This window comes from Zootermopsis nevadensis, unplaced genomic scaffold (assembly GCF_977971745.1).
Source record: "Zootermopsis nevadensis isolate Lab colony 2312 unplaced genomic scaffold, Znev_1.0 Znev_ptg000024l, whole genome shotgun sequence".
Classification (NCBI taxonomy): Eukaryota; Metazoa; Arthropoda; class Insecta; order Blattodea; family Termopsidae; genus Zootermopsis; species Zootermopsis nevadensis.
The window spans coordinates 2,541,389-2,559,645 of record NW_028259156.1 but is presented as its reverse complement, the minus strand read 5'-3'; the positions used below and the strand labels follow the sequence as shown (position 1 = coordinate 2,559,645).

Genomic DNA, 18,257 nt, shown 5'->3' with positions numbered 1-18,257 from the left:
ATTAAATTTGTACATATCATCTGCAGTTCATATTCCCTAGTATACGTGATTGGTTATAAAGGTAGATGACATATAAAAAAATTATTTATTTTCTGTATAATTAATCCACTTTCAATATCAGTACATCATAAGATAAACTTGAAAAGTTCCACACAACATAAAAATTCTTTGTAGATTATCCATTTTTAGTTTATCTTCTGTACTTAGACAAAATTTAGATTCAAACACTTCTTATACAATATTGAACATGTACACAAGATTTAACACATTTAACATTCAGTACAATTACCATATCAGATAACATGGTATACAATGCGGAGTGTTCGTTTGTCTGGATGCCGGTGATTAAGGCTGGGCGCAAACGGAGCCACTAGTGGCTAAACACGACCACTAGCGGGATAAACAGTGGTCGGAGGCAGCCACAAGTAGCGAGACACGGCCACTACCGCAGCGAGTGGCCCGGTCGGGCCACTACGAACGCCGTGTCTGCGCTGAGTCTATTAAAACTCCATACAAAATACAGTCCGCAGCTTGTGGCGGCCACAAGTGGCTGTGGCTAGTGGCTCCGTTTGCGTCCGGCCTAAGGTAATGTAGCACCACGACAACAAAACAAACAATTTCCTAATAAAATGTAACTCGCTGTGTTCCTATGTACAACAGATGTGGAATGTTTCGGTGCAAGTCCATTTTATTCATTAAGCTACCTAGTTTATGATACAAAAATAATCATCAATATTCAGGCACACAGATACAATGTACATGTGGTTCAAAAACACCTTGAACTCATTACGCGTTCAGATATGCTCACGGAATCATTTTCAGTACATACTTCTCATTTTGTGGTATGTATTCCTTTTTGTCGTTCACATATCTTGGGTTATAGTGAAATTTCATTCTCAGTGACTGCAAGAAAAATTAACAAATACCAGATAATTTAAAAATATGTCTTAAATACATTCACATTTAAAGATGAGTAATGGTAGTTTTCAAACAAGTTTATATCATACCTCTCTTGAAATTATCTCTGCAAAATTGTACGTGTTTATAAATGTAATAACTTGATTTTATTTCCTATGGGGAGGAAATACTTTGTATTTTATGGTAAACAGTACAACTTCACATTAACACAACTAGAAACCTAAGTAGAAGTATAAAACAAAGTGTAACGAAACAAAAATATTCCTTTCCACTACAATGTATCATAAATACATGTCCTTTGAAAACACTTTTTAAATCACAGAATGTTGAGTAACATAAATTTGTTTTTCTTTACGGCTGCGTGACAAGACATTTCATTTGATGTATCCATTTATGGACCTGCAGAGGCAGAATGCCAGAATGATTCCCAACAGCTGGACGAGACCTATTCCAATTCCTATTCCAATCGCAATGTTGATGTTCTCCATGATCAGTTGAACGAATGTGTCGTAGCAGCCCTGGAAAACACCGAGATGATTTACAAGTCGTCTTTATATTTTATTTTGAAGGGCAATGATTACAGTCTTCTGTCAACACTGCAGGAGGTTGACTGTCTTCTGGGTTGTAGCGCCTGTGTAGTCTGTTACAAGTTTACCAATGTTCCAGAGGTCCTCGCTGCCTCCGTCATCAAGGCGATGGAGGCCAACCCAGAAAACAGCCGTCTTTGTACACACCGCTCCGAAAACCTAAATCCTACTAAAAAAAATTAGATATAGAGATTCGCTTAGGTGAATCTGTGACAGCAAGAACAGTTCTCTATCTGTAAGTACTGCATCAGCACAACTGAAGTTTGAAGATGTTCATATCGTGGAAAATAAAGCGCCAGAACTATATAATACATCATTCCTGTATATGCGTGTCTGCATTTACAAATCAGCATTATCTATTATTTATAATTAACAAATTTTATATGAATTTCATATCACGTATGGGAAACGTCAAATATATTACTAACCTTCAAAACCCCCTTCCTTTTGTATGTCATAATACGGTTTTTAAGAACAGCACATAAATACTTTTCAAAATAAATACTTAAAGTTGTAATCAGTATACCAGACTAATTTTATTTTGCACATTTAATTTAGCAAAGTATCAATTCCATGAATGTGTGGGATTTGGAAAAGACCAGTAAGCCGTACAAGGTACGTGTCAAATAAAAAAGATTTTTGTATAACGCTACAACTGTGCAAAATTTACATTCCTCAAACTGTACGAAGACACAGTAGCAGTAGCTGGGGGGAAAAAAATTAGTTCAGCAATTAAAAGTATTCAGAGTTTCAATTTGTATAAAATAACTCACAAATCACAGAAATAGGAAATGTTATCACAGTTACAGAACGGCGTCTACAATTGTACAGCAACATGCATTAAAAAATTTTCCACACTCAAATAAGAAGAATAAAGCACAAGTAAAATCTCAAAAATGCATTTGGAACATGTGTACTCCAATCTCGGCTGTACTGCAGTACACTTTTCTGCTCTTAGGATTGTGTGTTACTAGTTAGTGCTGAAACAGAAGAACATCAGCACACTACCCCTGGGTTAACTAACTAGATGGCTTACCGAACCCGAAGGTTCATCACCGACTTAACCAAAGCCCTGTCATGGGCCAACAAAATCCAGTCTCCTTCAACTCCTATCTCCCTTAGATCCCGCCTGAGATTATCCTCCCATCTACGTCTAGGTCTCCCCAGAGGTCTCTTCCCCTCAGGCTTCCCAAATAGTGGACCCAACCAACCAGATGGCTTACGGATCCTGAAGGTTCATCACCGAATTAACCAAAGCCCTGTCCTGGGCCAACAAAATCCAGTCTCCTTCAACTCCTATCTCCCATAGATCCCGCCTGAGATTATCCTCCCATCTATATCTAGGTCTCCCCAGAGGTCTCTTCCCCTCAGGCTTCCCAAATAGTGGACCCAACCAACCAGATGGCTTACCGAACCCGAAGGTTCATCACCGAATTAACCAAAGCCCTGTCCTGGGCCAACAAAATCCAGTCTCCATCAACTCCTATCTCCCATAGATCCCGCCTGAGATTATCCTCCCATCTATATCTAGGTCTCCCCAGAGGTCTCTTCCCCTCAGGCTTCCCAAATAGTGGACCCAACCAACCAGATGGCTTACCGAACCCGAAGGTTCATCACCGAATTAACCAAAGCCCTCCACCGGACCCTGTCCTGGGCCAACAAAACCCAGTCTCCTTCAACTCCTATCTCCCATAGATCCCGCCTGAGATTATCCTCCCATCTACGTCTAGGTCTCCCCAGAGGTCTCCCCAGAGGTCTCTTCCCCTCAGGCTTCCCAAATAGTGGACCCAACCAACCAGATGGCTTACCGAACCCGAAGGTTCATCACCGAATTAACCAAAGCCCTGTCCTGGGCCAACAAAATCCAGTCTCCTTCAACTCCTATCTCCCATAGATCCCGCCTGAGATTATCCTCCCATCTATATCTAGGTCTCCCCAGAGGTCTCTTCCCCTCAGGCTTCCCAAATAGTGGACCCAACCAACCAGATGGCTTACCGAACCCGAAGGTTCATCACCGAATTAACCAAAGCCCTCCACCGGACCCTGTCCTGGGCCAACAAAATCCAGTCTCCTTCAACTCCTATCTCCCATAGATCCCGCCTGAGATTATCCTCCCATCTATATCTAGGTCTCCCCAGAGGTCTCTTCCCCTCAGGCTTCCCAAATAGTGGACCCAACCAACCAGATGGCTTACGGATCCTGAAGGTTCATCACCGAATTAACCAAAGCCATCCACCGGACCCTGTCCTGGGCCAACAAAATCCAGTCTCCTTCGACTCCTATCTCCCATAGATCCCGCCTGAGATTATCCTCTCATCTACGTCTAGGTCTCTCCAGAGGTCTCTTCCCCTCAGGCTTCCCGGTGCACACCTCTTGTCCCATCCATGCGTGCTACATGCCCCGTCCATCTCATTCTTCTCGACTTAATCACCCTGACAATATTGGGGGAGGAGTACAGATTCTTAAGCTCATCTGGGTTAAAAAAGTTTTTCTAAATACACATTGTAACTGAGAAAAGGCTAATTCCGGTCATTCACAAACGGATCTATCATATAATCGTTGCTTAGATCTTCATAATATTTTCCCAGTCTAAGAATAGGGGATTTAAAACCCTGGACTACATCGCTGCTAGCCAGACTTTAACTCTGGGATCAATGATCTAGCGGTCATTTCATGGGAAACGACCGTAAGCCGTGACACCTGTCAGTAAAGGTGAAATGTTTTGTACGCTCACCTTTTTCCAGTAGGAATTGATGTCTGTTGGAACATCTGGACACATTTCAGACATCGGTTTAAACTTGGCTACATCGCCTTCTAAAACACAGCAAGCGTCTGGGACCTTCTTGCCTCCCTCGATCCATTTCTTCGACTCACTGAAGTCTTCATAGCTGTCAACGCCACAACATTTCATCTGGGGGAAAAGAGAAGTTCAATGTGAGAAAGCAGATTATTTACCAAAGAGCTTCCCCACCAAAATTCCAAATGGAGTTCGTGATGGCATCCTCGATTACATTCTGCTAACACTAGGTGACCTGCGTAAACAATAAAGTTTGTTACATATCCTAATTTTTCCACGTCATGTTTTTGTTAGAACACTTTTTCTTTTCAAACTGTTGTAACAGTATCACAAACTTATTTTTATTTGCCTCTGCGGATTCAGTATTTTCCACGCAGCATTCAAAAATAAATATCTGTAAATCAATTCCGATAGTTTTTTCACAGGAAACCTTCACACGTTAATTTCGATTCAGTTTAATTTGATGTATCTGAAAATGCACTGGTTGGACCGAATGTTTCGAATTAAAAACACAGCCTGATCTTGGCATGAAAGTGCCCAGCGATGCGAGGACTTGCAGTTTGCGGTACGTACGTTAGCCATAATATAGTCCCACATGAGGGTAACAGCATCCTTTTCTTTGGCAGCGTAGTATTTACTAATGGTGGATTTCAAGAAAACTCGAGTCTCTTTCTCAGCCTGAAAACAAAATATTTTAGAATCAATACATACTTTCAAACTTTTTTTTTTACCAGCAATTATAGTATTACGCTGTTCCTGAATTCACCGATCACGGCCACATACACAAATATCATCCTAACTCCTTAAATGCTTCAAATATTATGTAACTTACTGATTTGATAAAATTTATTTTAAAATACATTTATTACTCAATGTATAAATATATGGCAGAATATTTTTTTCAGTGTTAGAGAACTCGCATGCTTTCATACATGAAAGTTGATACAATCAATTGAATAATACATTAATTTCACTTCTTTGATCTTTTTATAAATAGGGTCGAAGAGAAGTTACCGCACAGTCGGCGTAGCACCCGGTCTTATGTGACTTGTCCACAACTTCGTACTTGCCCTGTGTCTTGTTAAAACACACAAGAAAACTATTCTGAAGGACAGAATCTGTGACCTGCTGTTCAAACACGGTATGAAATGCCAGACGTTAGTTAGCAAAGTCTCGTATCATGAATTACCATCATACATACATCTATACGTCTATACGTAAAATGTACGACAGAAAACATTACCTCACTTCTATAGGCTGCAGCCAAACCTCCAGCAGTAATTTCCATCAGCAGAATTATAAGAAGAAATACTCCATACTGCAAATTAAAAAAAAAAATACTACAATATTTTCAGACACAAACTGTTTGAAACAAAATTCACAAACACGATCGCTTGTTTGATTAACACATCAGGTTTATAGAAACAAGCTTGGAAAATGTATTCCATGCCAGAATACACATAATATCCCCTTGTGTTCTTTGCGATGTGCAATTAGAGGTAATATAAGTCTGCCTTGTTTGATAATTACCACCATCGTCACCAGATTTCAGTATCTCAGTATCCACCTCAAGAATATCCTCATCCATAATTTTGTTTGGGTCCGCGGTGGCCGCGCGGTCTGAGGCGTGGGCCTCGTGCCTGGTCACTGGGACCGTGGGTTCGAATCCCACTCAAGCCATGGATGTTTTTCTGTGTTGTGCTGTCCTGTGTACAGGTAGAGGCCTTGCGACGGGCCGATCCCTCGTCCAAGGAGTCCTACCAAAATGTCTATAGATCAAAACCAACTAAAAAAGTTGGGACCCGCAGTGCTCAGGCACTTGAAGATTGGGTCATTCCCAGTATCCCAGTATAATTTTGTTATCATTACTCATAGGCTATTCAAAAGTATGATTCCAAGGTCACGCAGAACGACACAACATCCACATCACATTTCATCAAAATCTGTCCGGTGGTTCTCGAGTAGACTGGACCAGACAGATGGATAGACCCTCACGACCAGCCCATAATGCATTCTCACTATGCACTTTAGGCAAATGCATAATGTTTTGTTGCAAAGTGACATGACATCAGGGACCACACATGAAAAATTGTCCTTTTATTCTGACAAATAAGTTTTAAAATCTGAAACAGACTTCGTGTTTCATATGCAAATAATAAAATTCTTAGCAACAGCACACTATTTGACAGAACAAAGCCAGGAGTCAAACAAGTACAATCACAAAATGTTCATTTTGCACGTACGCTATCCAGTTACTGTTCTCGTGTTCAAAAATATGGCAAAACACAGAAGGTTTACATAATATGAAATTTATTTTTTTTCCATCTGTTACGTGCGAAAACCATTCACACTGGAATGCGTTAATGCAAAGGCAAGGCCGATGTCATTCTAAAACGTTCTGTACAAGAGACGACAGTGAAAAGGTGAGATATAATTTCACAGACGTGTATTTCTTTGCTTGCATCTTTGGTTTCGGAGAGCCGTATGAATTCAGTCAATGAAATGTCAGATGTATCATGAAATGTCACACATATATTTTATATGAACAGAAACATTACATTACCTGAGCATGAAAACTTACAGTGCAGTGGACGACAAACAGAAACATGAGGACAAAAGTGTACCAAAGCCGTGGCCCAAACTTTCTAAGTGCCCAGATATAAAAAAATAAGCATACAAACAAACTGTTTACACAATAAATGACACTAGTGCCAAATGCCTTTCGACCTCAAGAGGTCATCATCAGTGGCAAGAAAGGGGAAATTAATTCATATAATCTCAACAAAAAATATACAGTTTTTAAACAGATTATGAAGTTAATAGCGAGTTCTTTATTTATTTCATTTATTGCGTAAACAGTTTGTATGCTTATTTTTATATTCTAATACACTACACAGTAGGCAAAGTTTTAAGATAAAGTGCCCGGATGTTTCACATATTAATTTTTGATGAATATCTAAGTATCGAGACGTCTTTATGGCCAGTGTCGATCGTGGTAGTGGTGTGAGTGGTTGTAGAGGTGGTGGATGGTGGCTGTGCATGGAGGTGGTGCTGGTGTTGGTGTTGGTGTTTGGTTCTGGTGGCTGTTGGCAGTGCTGCATGGTTGGTGGTGTTGGTGGTGCGTGTTGGTGTTTGGTTCTGGTGGCTGTTGGCAGTGCTGCATGGTTGGTGGTGTTGGTGTTGGTGGTGCGTGGTGGTGCGTGTTGGTGTTTGGTTCTGGTGGCTGTTGGTGGTGTTGTTGGTGCGTGGTGGTGTTTGGTTCTGGTGGCTGTTGGCAGTGCTGCATGGTTGGTGGTGTTGGTGGTGTTGTTGGTGCGTGTTGGTGTGTCATGGAAGTTGGGGTGTTACAGGTGGTGGATTTTTATGGGTGCTGATTGAGTTCGTTGTGACCGGTGGACATGGTGACAGTGAGTTACAAAACGAAGCATAAAATAAATACGCAAAAGAAATAATATCAAATTTTACCTTATTTTCAAAATACGTACTCAAGTGATTACAGCAATACTTACACATGTCAGCAAGCATCTTGACTCGCGTAGTGCTCCACAGTAACCAAGAAAACTAACCAAAAACATGAATGCCCCAGCTGCAATTAGAATGTATGCAGCTTGTTCTATGACAGTTGGCTGTGTGATCTGCTGGAACTAGATAATAAATAATATACTTTATTAAAATATATATATATATATATATATATATATAGTCGTGTAAGTTCCTATTGTAATCGAGTACTCGATGGGGAACGTTAAATGATGTTTTAATCTTTTAACATTATTATATTTGTGATTGACGGCAAAAATTTTTAATATATATTTTAATACTTATGAATCACAATATGACGCATTTACAATATCTTATAATATACTTTGTTACAAGCCAATTAATTCCAAAACAGACGATTAACACACAGTCAAATTCCTTATTTAAGATTTCTCGTTGGATAGTTGTGTTTTAAACACGTACGTGATTAACTCTTAAACGTACAGATTTTAACACATTCTTTGTGGATAATGTGGACTTCTGGCTTGTAATGCCATGCGATCTTGTAAGCGGTTAGTGACATTTCAGAGGAATGATCCTTGGGCCTTCTACCCTAAAGAGCGGGCGAAGTAATGAACCATTTTTTCCATAACAGACGGGGAATTTCTCGATCAGCTTCTCAAGAAAGACTTCTTCTCAAAGTATATTTGGTTACTAAATTTCAAACACATCCTGCCCATCTTAAGTAGAATTAAAACGTAAATGTACCATGAATTAATGCCCTTATACACATAGTTCGTCTTGAACCTTGTACTTTAATCCTGTAACTAGTATGATTTAGAGCAGAAAATCCATATTAGAATTATGCGCGCCTGTTCATTGGATCAGAGTTCTCTTTACAAGTTCCCAAAACAAAAGAACTCTCTATACGTTGCCCAGTACCAGCCACCGGATGTGTTTCGTCAACTGTAACCAATGTATTACCCGGCCTTTATCATTCTGCCAAAGCCAAACACTTCATTAACTTCCACAAAGCTCGCTATTAATAGACGTGTGCACTTCAAAAGAGTATTATGAACGCCAGAGAGAGTAATAGGCTTATTTAATCGACTCTTCATTAAAATATATTATTCGTGTCTCCAATGGTACAGTCAGAATTTCGTATTTTCGTTCTTGCAATAATTTGTTTCCAGGCAATGAACCCAAAATCAGACGTAGACAATGAATGGGTTGATCTATTGAAAGTTAAACTTCAAAAGACGCAATAAGTGCTGTTTCTTACACTACTATTAGAAGTTCAAACAGTCATCGTCCTGATGATGGAGGCAGAAAGTACATCAGTAAACTTCTACCACACTACACATCATAAGAACCTAGGAGACAGCCATCTTATTTTGGTGACTGATTCAGTTTACTTATTTGTAATCACTTAAATAATTTATTTAGTTTTTCAGAAAAATGTTAGACGCAGTTAACTTTCGTATCATTTTCTCTGGAGACTTCAATGCCCCTGGTTTTAATTGGGATTGTGTTTTGCCATCCACCAACTGCAATTATTATGCCAAAGTGAACAGACAGGTGACCTCATCAAATCGTTTTCTCGGCTTAAGTCATTGTAATTACTTTGATAAATGCGTCAACTTACTATTTTATTATTTATTTAGTGTTCTGTCTGACGACAGGTCCATATGAACAGGATCCTTCCATCCTTTTCTAGGACTGGGACCTGTTCATATACGTTCTTGGCAGATGATCCAGAAGTGGTTTGCCATTGCCTTCTTCTGTGTGTGAATGGAGTAATTATTGGGATGCCACGGAGGAAAACTCCGTGTTGCCTAGACCACGGCCTTGCCCAACACAAGTTATAAATTCGGGCAACGCCGGGAATCGAACCCGAGACCCCAGGATTACAAGGCCAGCGTTCTAACCGCTAGACCACCTCATATTATTATTATTTAGTGTTCTGTCTAACGACAGGTCCATATGAACAGGATCCTTCCATCCTTTTCTCGGACTGGGACCTGTTCATATACGTTCTTGGCAGATGATCCAGAAGTGGTTTGCCATTGCCTTCTTCTGTGTGTGAATGGAGTAATTGTTGGGATGCCACGGAGGAAAACTCCGTGTTGCCTAGACCACGGCCTTGCCCAACACAAGTTATAAATTCGGGCACCGCCGGGAATCGAACCCGAGACCCCAGGATTACAAGGCCAGCGTTCTAACCGCTAGACCACCTCATATTATTATTATTTAGTGTTCTGTCTAACGACAGGTCCATATGAACAGGATCCTTCCATCCTTTTCTCGGACTGGGACCTGTTCATATACGTTCTTGGCAGATGATCCAGAAGTGGTTTGCCATTGCCTTCTTCTGTGTGTGAATGGAGTAATTGTTGGGATGCCACGGAGGAAAACTCCGTGTTGCCTAGACCACGGCCTTGCCCAACACAAGTTATAAATTCGGGCACCGCCGGGAATCGAACCCGAGACCCCCAGGATTACAAGGCCAGCGTTCTAACCGCTAGACCACCGTGGCTATGAACACTACTTATACGTGCTTAATAATCCGCTGGATACAAACTCACGTTTCTCAAGTATCACTGTTCATAACAACGAGGGAAAGAGATGTTCTCTCACGCCTCGACCAATACAGCCCTCTGCTGTCCGAAGCTACAGCCAATTTATGTTGTCCCACGTCAATTTACTCAAGTACTACGGCTGTGGGTACAAAATTCTGACCGCTCAAAACTTTTCCGGCAAATTAAAATCCACTTAAAGGCTCTACAATGTGTCAAATTCTTCAGCCTGTACAGTGGGAGATACAGAACGGAAAAAAAAATATTAATTATACAATTCCGAGATATGGTAAAGTCTTTCGTGTTACGAAATGTTACGCGGGTCGTCGGTCATTAAATTATAAAACCAAGTATAATTTCCACTAAGACTGATCCCCAGTACGTACATATTTCCCACAAATATCCTCCAAGTTTCACACTGCAACCTTATCTAATAATTAGGTATTAGCAAGATATTTTTGGTTAGATGCTGTTGGGTATAAACTTCGAAATTCCGCACTGTCGAGTCGCCACTGAATGGGGGATCGGCTCGTCGCAGGATCTGAACCCTACGCAATACGCAGGCTTAACGCAAGTCATGAACGTACGCAGGACTGAGACGCCTACACGTAATTGATAAGACTTGAATCTGCATTCCCGTGAATACTCGATTAAAGACGCCAACAGGTTTAATATCCGCGGTCTACCGGCAAAGATTGCTTCAGTTAACGTTTTATTTTAAATCTCCATACTACAGCCTCCAAGTCTGTAAATTAATTAATTCATATTGTGTATTTGTTTTCTCGGGTCAGCCAGTAACCCAGTAGAGCTTCAGCTCGAAAGCTGGCCATGCGAGATATTAAAACTCGATACATTCAGAATAGTCGACACTATGAGAGGTAAGTGGTCACTTCAACCTTCGGCAGCCTCTGCCCTCCAATATACCGTTAGACTGGTACAGCATCGTCCTAAAACGGTTTCTGTAACCTGCCTAGAATTTTTACACGCCGATGCAAACTTGTTCGATCTTGGAAGTGAATTACGAGGTGAGATCGGAAAGTTTCAAGACTGCGCGTATAAAAACCCGTACACTTATCTCATGTATTAAATTCATCCATCACCCTCGAAGTAGTTCCCCTGGGAGTGAACACAACGATCCCAGCGCCGCTGCCAAGCCTGGAAGCATCCCTGGAAATCTTTCTTTGTCAGCCTGTCAAGCACCATCTGCGATTCTGCCTGAATCTCTTGCCAAAGACTCGCCAAAACGGCTACGGAAACCTATGAAATGCTAAAGCAAGCATTTGGGGAGTCCGCAAACTTTTGTGTGGCATTCACGTTTTAAAAATGGCCGAACCTCTGTCGATGATGACGAGCGTTCTGGACGACCATCTTCGAGCACAACGCCCGAAAATGTTACGAAGATTCGGCAGGCCATTCACGAAGATCGACGTCGTACCATCAACGACTTGTGCGACATTGTTGGGATAGGCTATGGGACCTGTCAGCTGATTCTAAAGGAACAACTCCACATGCGACGCCAAGGCTCCTGTCTGAGGACCAGAAGCAGAATCGACTTCTCGTTTGTCAGGAGCTCAAAGATCTTGCAAGAACCGACCCCAACTTTCTTTCTAAGCTCCGTGTGACTTCTTCCTCTTCCCAAAGATGAAAATTCAGCTAAAGGGAAGGAGATTTGAGACGATAGAAGAGATTCAGGCAGAATCGCAGATGGTGCTTGACAGGCTGACAAAAAAAGATTTCCAGGGATGCTTCCAGGCTTGGCAGCGGCGCTGGGATCGTTGTGTTCACTCCCAGGGGAACTACTTCGAGGGTGATGGATGAATTTAATACCTGAGATAAGTGTACGGGTTTTTATAGGCGCAGTCTTGAAACTTTCCGATCGCACCTCGTATATATGAATGAAAAATAAGGACTTTCCAAATACGATTTAATGCGAAATAAATTTAACAAAAATCTCAGTCATCATCACGGCTGTTAAAAGAAGAATTTCTTTTACTTTCTAGCTTACTAAAATCACGGTGAAATTTTAAAGTGGAAAGTTTCCAGCTGTCGCTGTTAATTGTATGATAATTTCACTTGTCAGTTCTACAACACCGGATTCACGTCATGCCGTTGCTAGCGAAAACAAGAACAATGATTGCTTTTGACATTTAGTGCTGCTGTTATTCAGTCTTGCCCAAGAAAGATCTTCAGCCGACCACACGATTGGAGGGAGACCGTGGGCACCTTTCAACCTTGTTAGGAATTTACAAGAAATATTACGATTTCTTAATAATCCTTCTCTGTTGGATTTTTTATATATTTATTTAGTGTTCTGTCTGACGACAGGTCCATATGAACAGGATCCTTCCATCCTTTCCTCGGACTGGGACCTGTTCATATACGTTCTTGGCAGATGATCCAGAAGTGGTTTGCCATTGCCTTCTTCTGTGTGTGAATGGGATGCCACGGAGAAACCGGGGAAGCCCCCGGAGGAAAACTCCGTGTTGCCTAGACCACGGCCTTGCCCAACACAAGTTATAAATTCGGGCACCGCCGGGAATCGAACCCGAGACCCCAGGATTACAAGGCCAGCGTTCTAACCGCTAGACCACCTCATATTATTATTATTTAGTGTTCTGTCTAACGACAGGTCCATATGAACAGGATCCTTCCATCCTTTTCTCGGACTGGGACCTGTTCATATACGTTCTTGGCAGATGATCCAGAAGTGGTTTGCCATTGCCTTCTTCTGTGTGTGAATGGAGTAATTGTTGGGATGCCACGGAGGAAAACTCCGTGTTGCCTAGACCACGGCCTTGCCCAACACAAGTTATAAATTCGGGCACCGCCGAGAATCGAACCCGAGACCCCAGGACTACAAGTTCATAAATTAATATTAAGCATCCTGGTCGAAACACACGTAATCAGTTGATAACGCATCGGAGAGCTGCAAAAACGTACGTACACCTCATAAATGTTAAGTACACGTAAATTTCTCTCGACCAATCACGTGGCGTCGCCAGAGCCAGAATTCTCCGCCCGACATCAGGATCTCTCTTGTGTGATAAAAAGTATAGGAAAGGGTCACGTCGAAGGCTTCGTCCCTGCTTTCTCGCGAGATCAAAGTAGAACGACAATCTTACGGATCAAAGTTCTGTTTGCTTGCCACTGTTAATCGCAGTCCAACAGGTCATAAAACCAGTCTACCACAGAAACAGGAAATTTATTCATTAAAACGATCAATATCGAATAATCCTGTATGTCACACCCACTGGACTTCGACGCTAAGAGTTATAAAAAAATCTTTATAACAAACAAAAAAAAAACTTTTTTCGGCTAAAAAAATTAATCTCTATAGCTGTATCCTTACATGCAGGCCATAGTTTTACCAATGCATGTACAAAGTACATCTATCATTCGTCATACAGAATTTAAAACTTACATTACTGCCAGCTTTGCTTAATCTCGTATAAACACAAAATCAGACATCTTTCTCCTAATTTTTAAGTTACGTAAAAATAGTCTAAACAAAAGTGATATAATTAAACTAATAATATTTGCTAGCAGGCAAATTTATACGATTCTGTCCTTAAGGCTTTGCCCGGGATGTTCTTTTGTTAAATCTTATGTGGTACCGCCTGATTCGACTTCTAATGGTTAAGTGAAGTGTTTTCTTCGCGGTACGGTCTGGATTCGTAAATATTATGAAGACGAGCTTCGGCTTCAAAGGGTTAACCAGCTGATTTTTGTAATGGTGAGGTGTAGTGTTTTCTTCGCGGTACGGACTGAATTCTTAAATAATATTCAGACGATCTTCGGCTTCAAAGGGTTAATAGCGGTTTCACTATTTCAAAAACCGGTCTAAAACGTGGTGAGGTAATATTCTTCTCGGTTTTGATGCCGTAAAGATTTATCAGTAGATGCAAACGTTTCGGAGAAACATAGTGTATCCATCTTCCGGGCTAAAGACGAAAACTTTTCCAAAACGTTGTCATACCCAGGGCTCTAAACGGCGCCCAAATCCAGAAAATACTTCATCACTCAAAGAAATGTAACTCGTATAGCAATTACATTAATTAACTTTGCGATATCTTCGCTAGTTCAACATATACGAGTATGTATTATCCCCGCCTTCATGACTTCTAGACCGAGGCTGTCAGCAATGGATTTGCAAGTTTTGCAGTTGTAAACAGATAAGCCCAGTTAATCGGAGTTCACGGAATATCGACCATGATTTCAAAAATACAAATACGTATATAAGCGTGTATTGTCCCATCCTATCATGTCTCACAAAAGGCAGTCTTTCCGCGAGATTTTATAACCAAAACGGTGTATATGTTACCGGCAATGTACGGAATGCCTAAAGTCAGTAGGCAGAGTATGAAACTAATCGTAATGTTAATATTGTTTGGTCGTGCAAGATAGTCACGAAAACACCAAGCTACTGAATCTGATCTAAAACTTCTTGACGATGGTGAAGAGTCAATTGAATAAAAATTTTCTTGGATATTATCCATCGTCTAATAAATATAAAAACGTAAAAACGACGTTTCGGAGATGGGACTCTATCTCCGTCTTCAAGGTTCCTACACAGTTGGGCCCACTAGATAGAGCTAATCCCTATCTCCGGACTGAATCTGAACACAACAAAAGCTTTGAGAATTAAATAAATTGTTTTATATTAAGTTTTTGCAAATATAAAATATAAAATAAAACTGTATAAATCTTACTACAGAAACTACTTTGTTATATACTTTGCCTAAAGAATCCGATGCATTTTATAAAATTCTTACGTATTATATAAAATAAACTTTTAGTTTCATACATTGCCTAAAAGTTCTAGGCATTTTATAAAATTCCTGGGCATTCCATAGAATGGCTGAATTTCATACTTTACCTACTGACTTTAGACATTGCCGGATTTCATAATTTGCCGGTAACATATGCTTGTTCCCTCATCTTAAATAATGTTCCAAAGTTATTATATTAATAATTAAAATAGAATATTAGAATTCAAACCGTTGTAGTCACATAAATCTGTCGTCGTTTAATTTCGTTGTCCTATATTTCGCGCAGGTGATTCAGAGATACATGCAAAAACAAAATGGTATCCCGTATTCGAACCTTCTCCCCTTCAATTAGACGTAAGCTTCCGCTAACTGCTTTGTTCACTCCGGCAAGGCCACAGACCGGGGAAAAGAAACTTCGCAGTGTTTCTCCGATATTTCTCGACTTAAGGACTGTAATGTAACTTTGTTCTGGTTTATTCCCAGAAAACAGATTGTGACCGAGGGGGGGGGGGTGTCATAAATATCCTCCAATTTACACATATACCCTCCTACAGGAATAATGTCACGTGAGACAAGTGATATTCCATTATTTTACAAATTCTTCTACTAGGTTAGCCAGAGTAAACCATCTATCTCGAGTACAAAAATCATTCTGAACATTTTCTTCCGTCAAAAACATTTCGTAACAGAACATAACTTTATTTTTATAGCCTATACGGGGGTAGACGCCACGGTGGTCTAGCGGTTAGAACGCTGGCCTTGTAATCCTGGGGGGTCTCGGGTTCGATTCCCGGCGGTGCCCGAATTTATAACTTGTGTTGGGCAAGGCCGTGGTCTAGGCAACACGGAGTTTTCCTCCGTGGCATCCCAACAATTACTCCATTCACACACAGAAGAAGGCAATGGCAAACCACTTCTGGATCATCTGCCAAGAACGTATATGAACAGGTCCCAGTCCGAGAAAAGGATGGAAGGATCCTGTTCATATGGACCTGTCGTCAGACAGAACACTAAATAATAATAAGATGAGGTGATCCAGCGGTTAGAACGCTGGCCTTGTAATCCTGGGGTCTCGGGTTCGAATTTATAACTTGTGTTGGGCAAGGCCGTGGTCTAGGCAACACGGAGTTTTCCTCCGTGGCATCCCAACAATTACTCCATTCACACACAGAAGAAGGCAATGGCAAACCACTTCTGGATCATCTGCCAAGAACGTATATGAACAGGTCCCAGTCCGAGAAAAGGATGGAAGGATCCTGTTCATATGGACCTGTCGTCAGACAGAACACTAAATAATAAATAATAATACGGGGGTACATGTGGGTCCTAATAAGCGTTATCAGGGTACAGAACAAAGATATATATGCCTAATTTTAAAAAAAACCTTGAATTAATGTCAATATATTTTCCAAGACGTGTGATTTGGTTCGTTGGCAAAACGAAGTCGAAGTTGAACATCCATATTCTTGGGTACCTAAATCGTTAACGTAGTCGGCGAACGTTAATGGGGAGATTACGTGATCCTGTTCAATTTCTCATGTTCGTACATGTTCTTTAAATGCAAGCGTTATATTCGTAAGTGTTGGTTAACAGTTATCTGACATAAATAACTCTAATTAATGGACGGTACATAAAAGCCGTGTACAGATTAACACAAGGAGATTAAAAATTACCGGAATCATGACGCCAACTGAACATTTCCGATATCGAATTCGGAAAATTCCAAAAGCTTCTTGTTATACAACCGCGTTGCAATTCGAAAGCGGTTGTGGTCTGTTTCGAGTGCGAAGATGAAGATTCCTCAGTTAAAAAAATTCAGAACGTGGAACGGAATTGTTTTTTCCTGCATTAAAATGGCGCAGGGAAAGCGCGGGTGAGCTCAAGTGTAATGAAACAAACAGAACGGATGTAATTCACGCCCAGAGAGTTCATCCGGTATTTGAAAGCGACGAGATATCGAGCGCGATATTTTATCATACGATCCGGGCACTGTAATTCGTACAAAGTTACTCAGCACACCACAAACCAGATTTCAGAAGTACACAACACTACCTTACATCCAGGACGCAGCTAAATTTAAAACCGGTGGGGGATCTACGGTGAACTGACTCGCGGTTGGAGTCTACGTGTCCCCTCTCTTGTAGGACTATACGATAAAATATTCCATTTGTGTCGCAAACCGGTATTATTACATCATCAGCGTTCTAGTAAACCTCTTCACACTCCTATAAACCTTCATTTTAAAAATATCAATACTTAAACGAATTTTCAAATCATATATCAATTTGCAAAAAAAAAAAAAAAATATTATTATTATTTAGTGTTCTGTCTGACGACAGGTCCATATGAACAGGATCCTTCCATCCTTTTCTCGGACTGGGACCTGTTCATATACGTTCTTGGCAGATGATCCAGAAGTGGTTTGCCATTGCCTTCTTCTGTGTGTGAATGGAGTAATTGTTGGGATGCCACGGAGGAAAACTCCGTGTTGCCTAGACCACGGCCTTGCCCAACACAAGTTATAAATTCGGGCACCGCCGGGAATCGAACCCGAGACCCCAGGGCGTTCTAACCGCTAGACCACCTCATCTTATTATTATTTAGTGTTCTGTCTGACGACAGGTCCATATGAACAGGATCCTTCCATCCTTTTCTCGGACTGGGACCTGTTCATATACGTTCTTGGCAGATGATCCAGAAGTGGTTTGCCATTGCCTTCTTCTGTGTGTGAATGGAGTAATTGTTGGGATGCCACGGAGAAACCGGGGAAGCCCCCGGAGGAAAACTCCGTGATGCCTAGACCCACTGCCTTGCCCAACACAAGTTATAAATCTGAGCACCACCGGGATAATAATAAATTATTAAAATTCATTAAAATTAATCAAATCCGTTGTTTTAAAGCAGCTACACTGTTCGATCTTAACTCAAATTCATCCATTTATATTCTTAACCGCTGCCTCGCGCTATTAAAACCTAGAATTTACTGTACCATTTATAATTTAGAAAGGCTATTGTGTTCATAATTTTATTACCGTCATTTGTCTACACTTATTACGTTTTAACATTACAATGTAGTTTTATTATTTCGGAATACCAAAGCAATACACTTTTCTTTACAGACGTGTACTCG

General features: G+C 40.8%; 1 protein-coding gene across 3 annotated transcripts in view; it reads right to left on the bottom strand.

Annotated features, from left to right (window-relative positions):
• Positions 1-71: 71 nt before the first annotated feature.
• Tsp66E (Tetraspanin 66E) overlaps positions 72-18,257 on the bottom strand; it is a 50,798-nt gene continuing 32,612 nt past the window's right edge. For all 3 annotated transcript variants that reach the window (XM_022081604.2, XM_022081605.2, XM_022081606.2), the window contains exons 4-8: positions 7,812-7,946; positions 5,546-5,620; positions 4,876-4,980; positions 4,240-4,416; positions 72-1,436 (exon numbers count right to left, since the gene is read on the bottom strand). In XM_022081604.2, the coding sequence (XP_021937296.1) occupies positions 1,293-1,436; positions 4,240-4,416; positions 4,876-4,980; positions 5,546-5,620; positions 7,812-7,946 (636 nt within the window). In that variant the 3' untranslated portion in view covers positions 72-1,292. The remainder of the gene's footprint in view (positions 1,437-4,239; positions 4,417-4,875; positions 4,981-5,545; positions 5,621-7,811; positions 7,947-18,257) is intronic.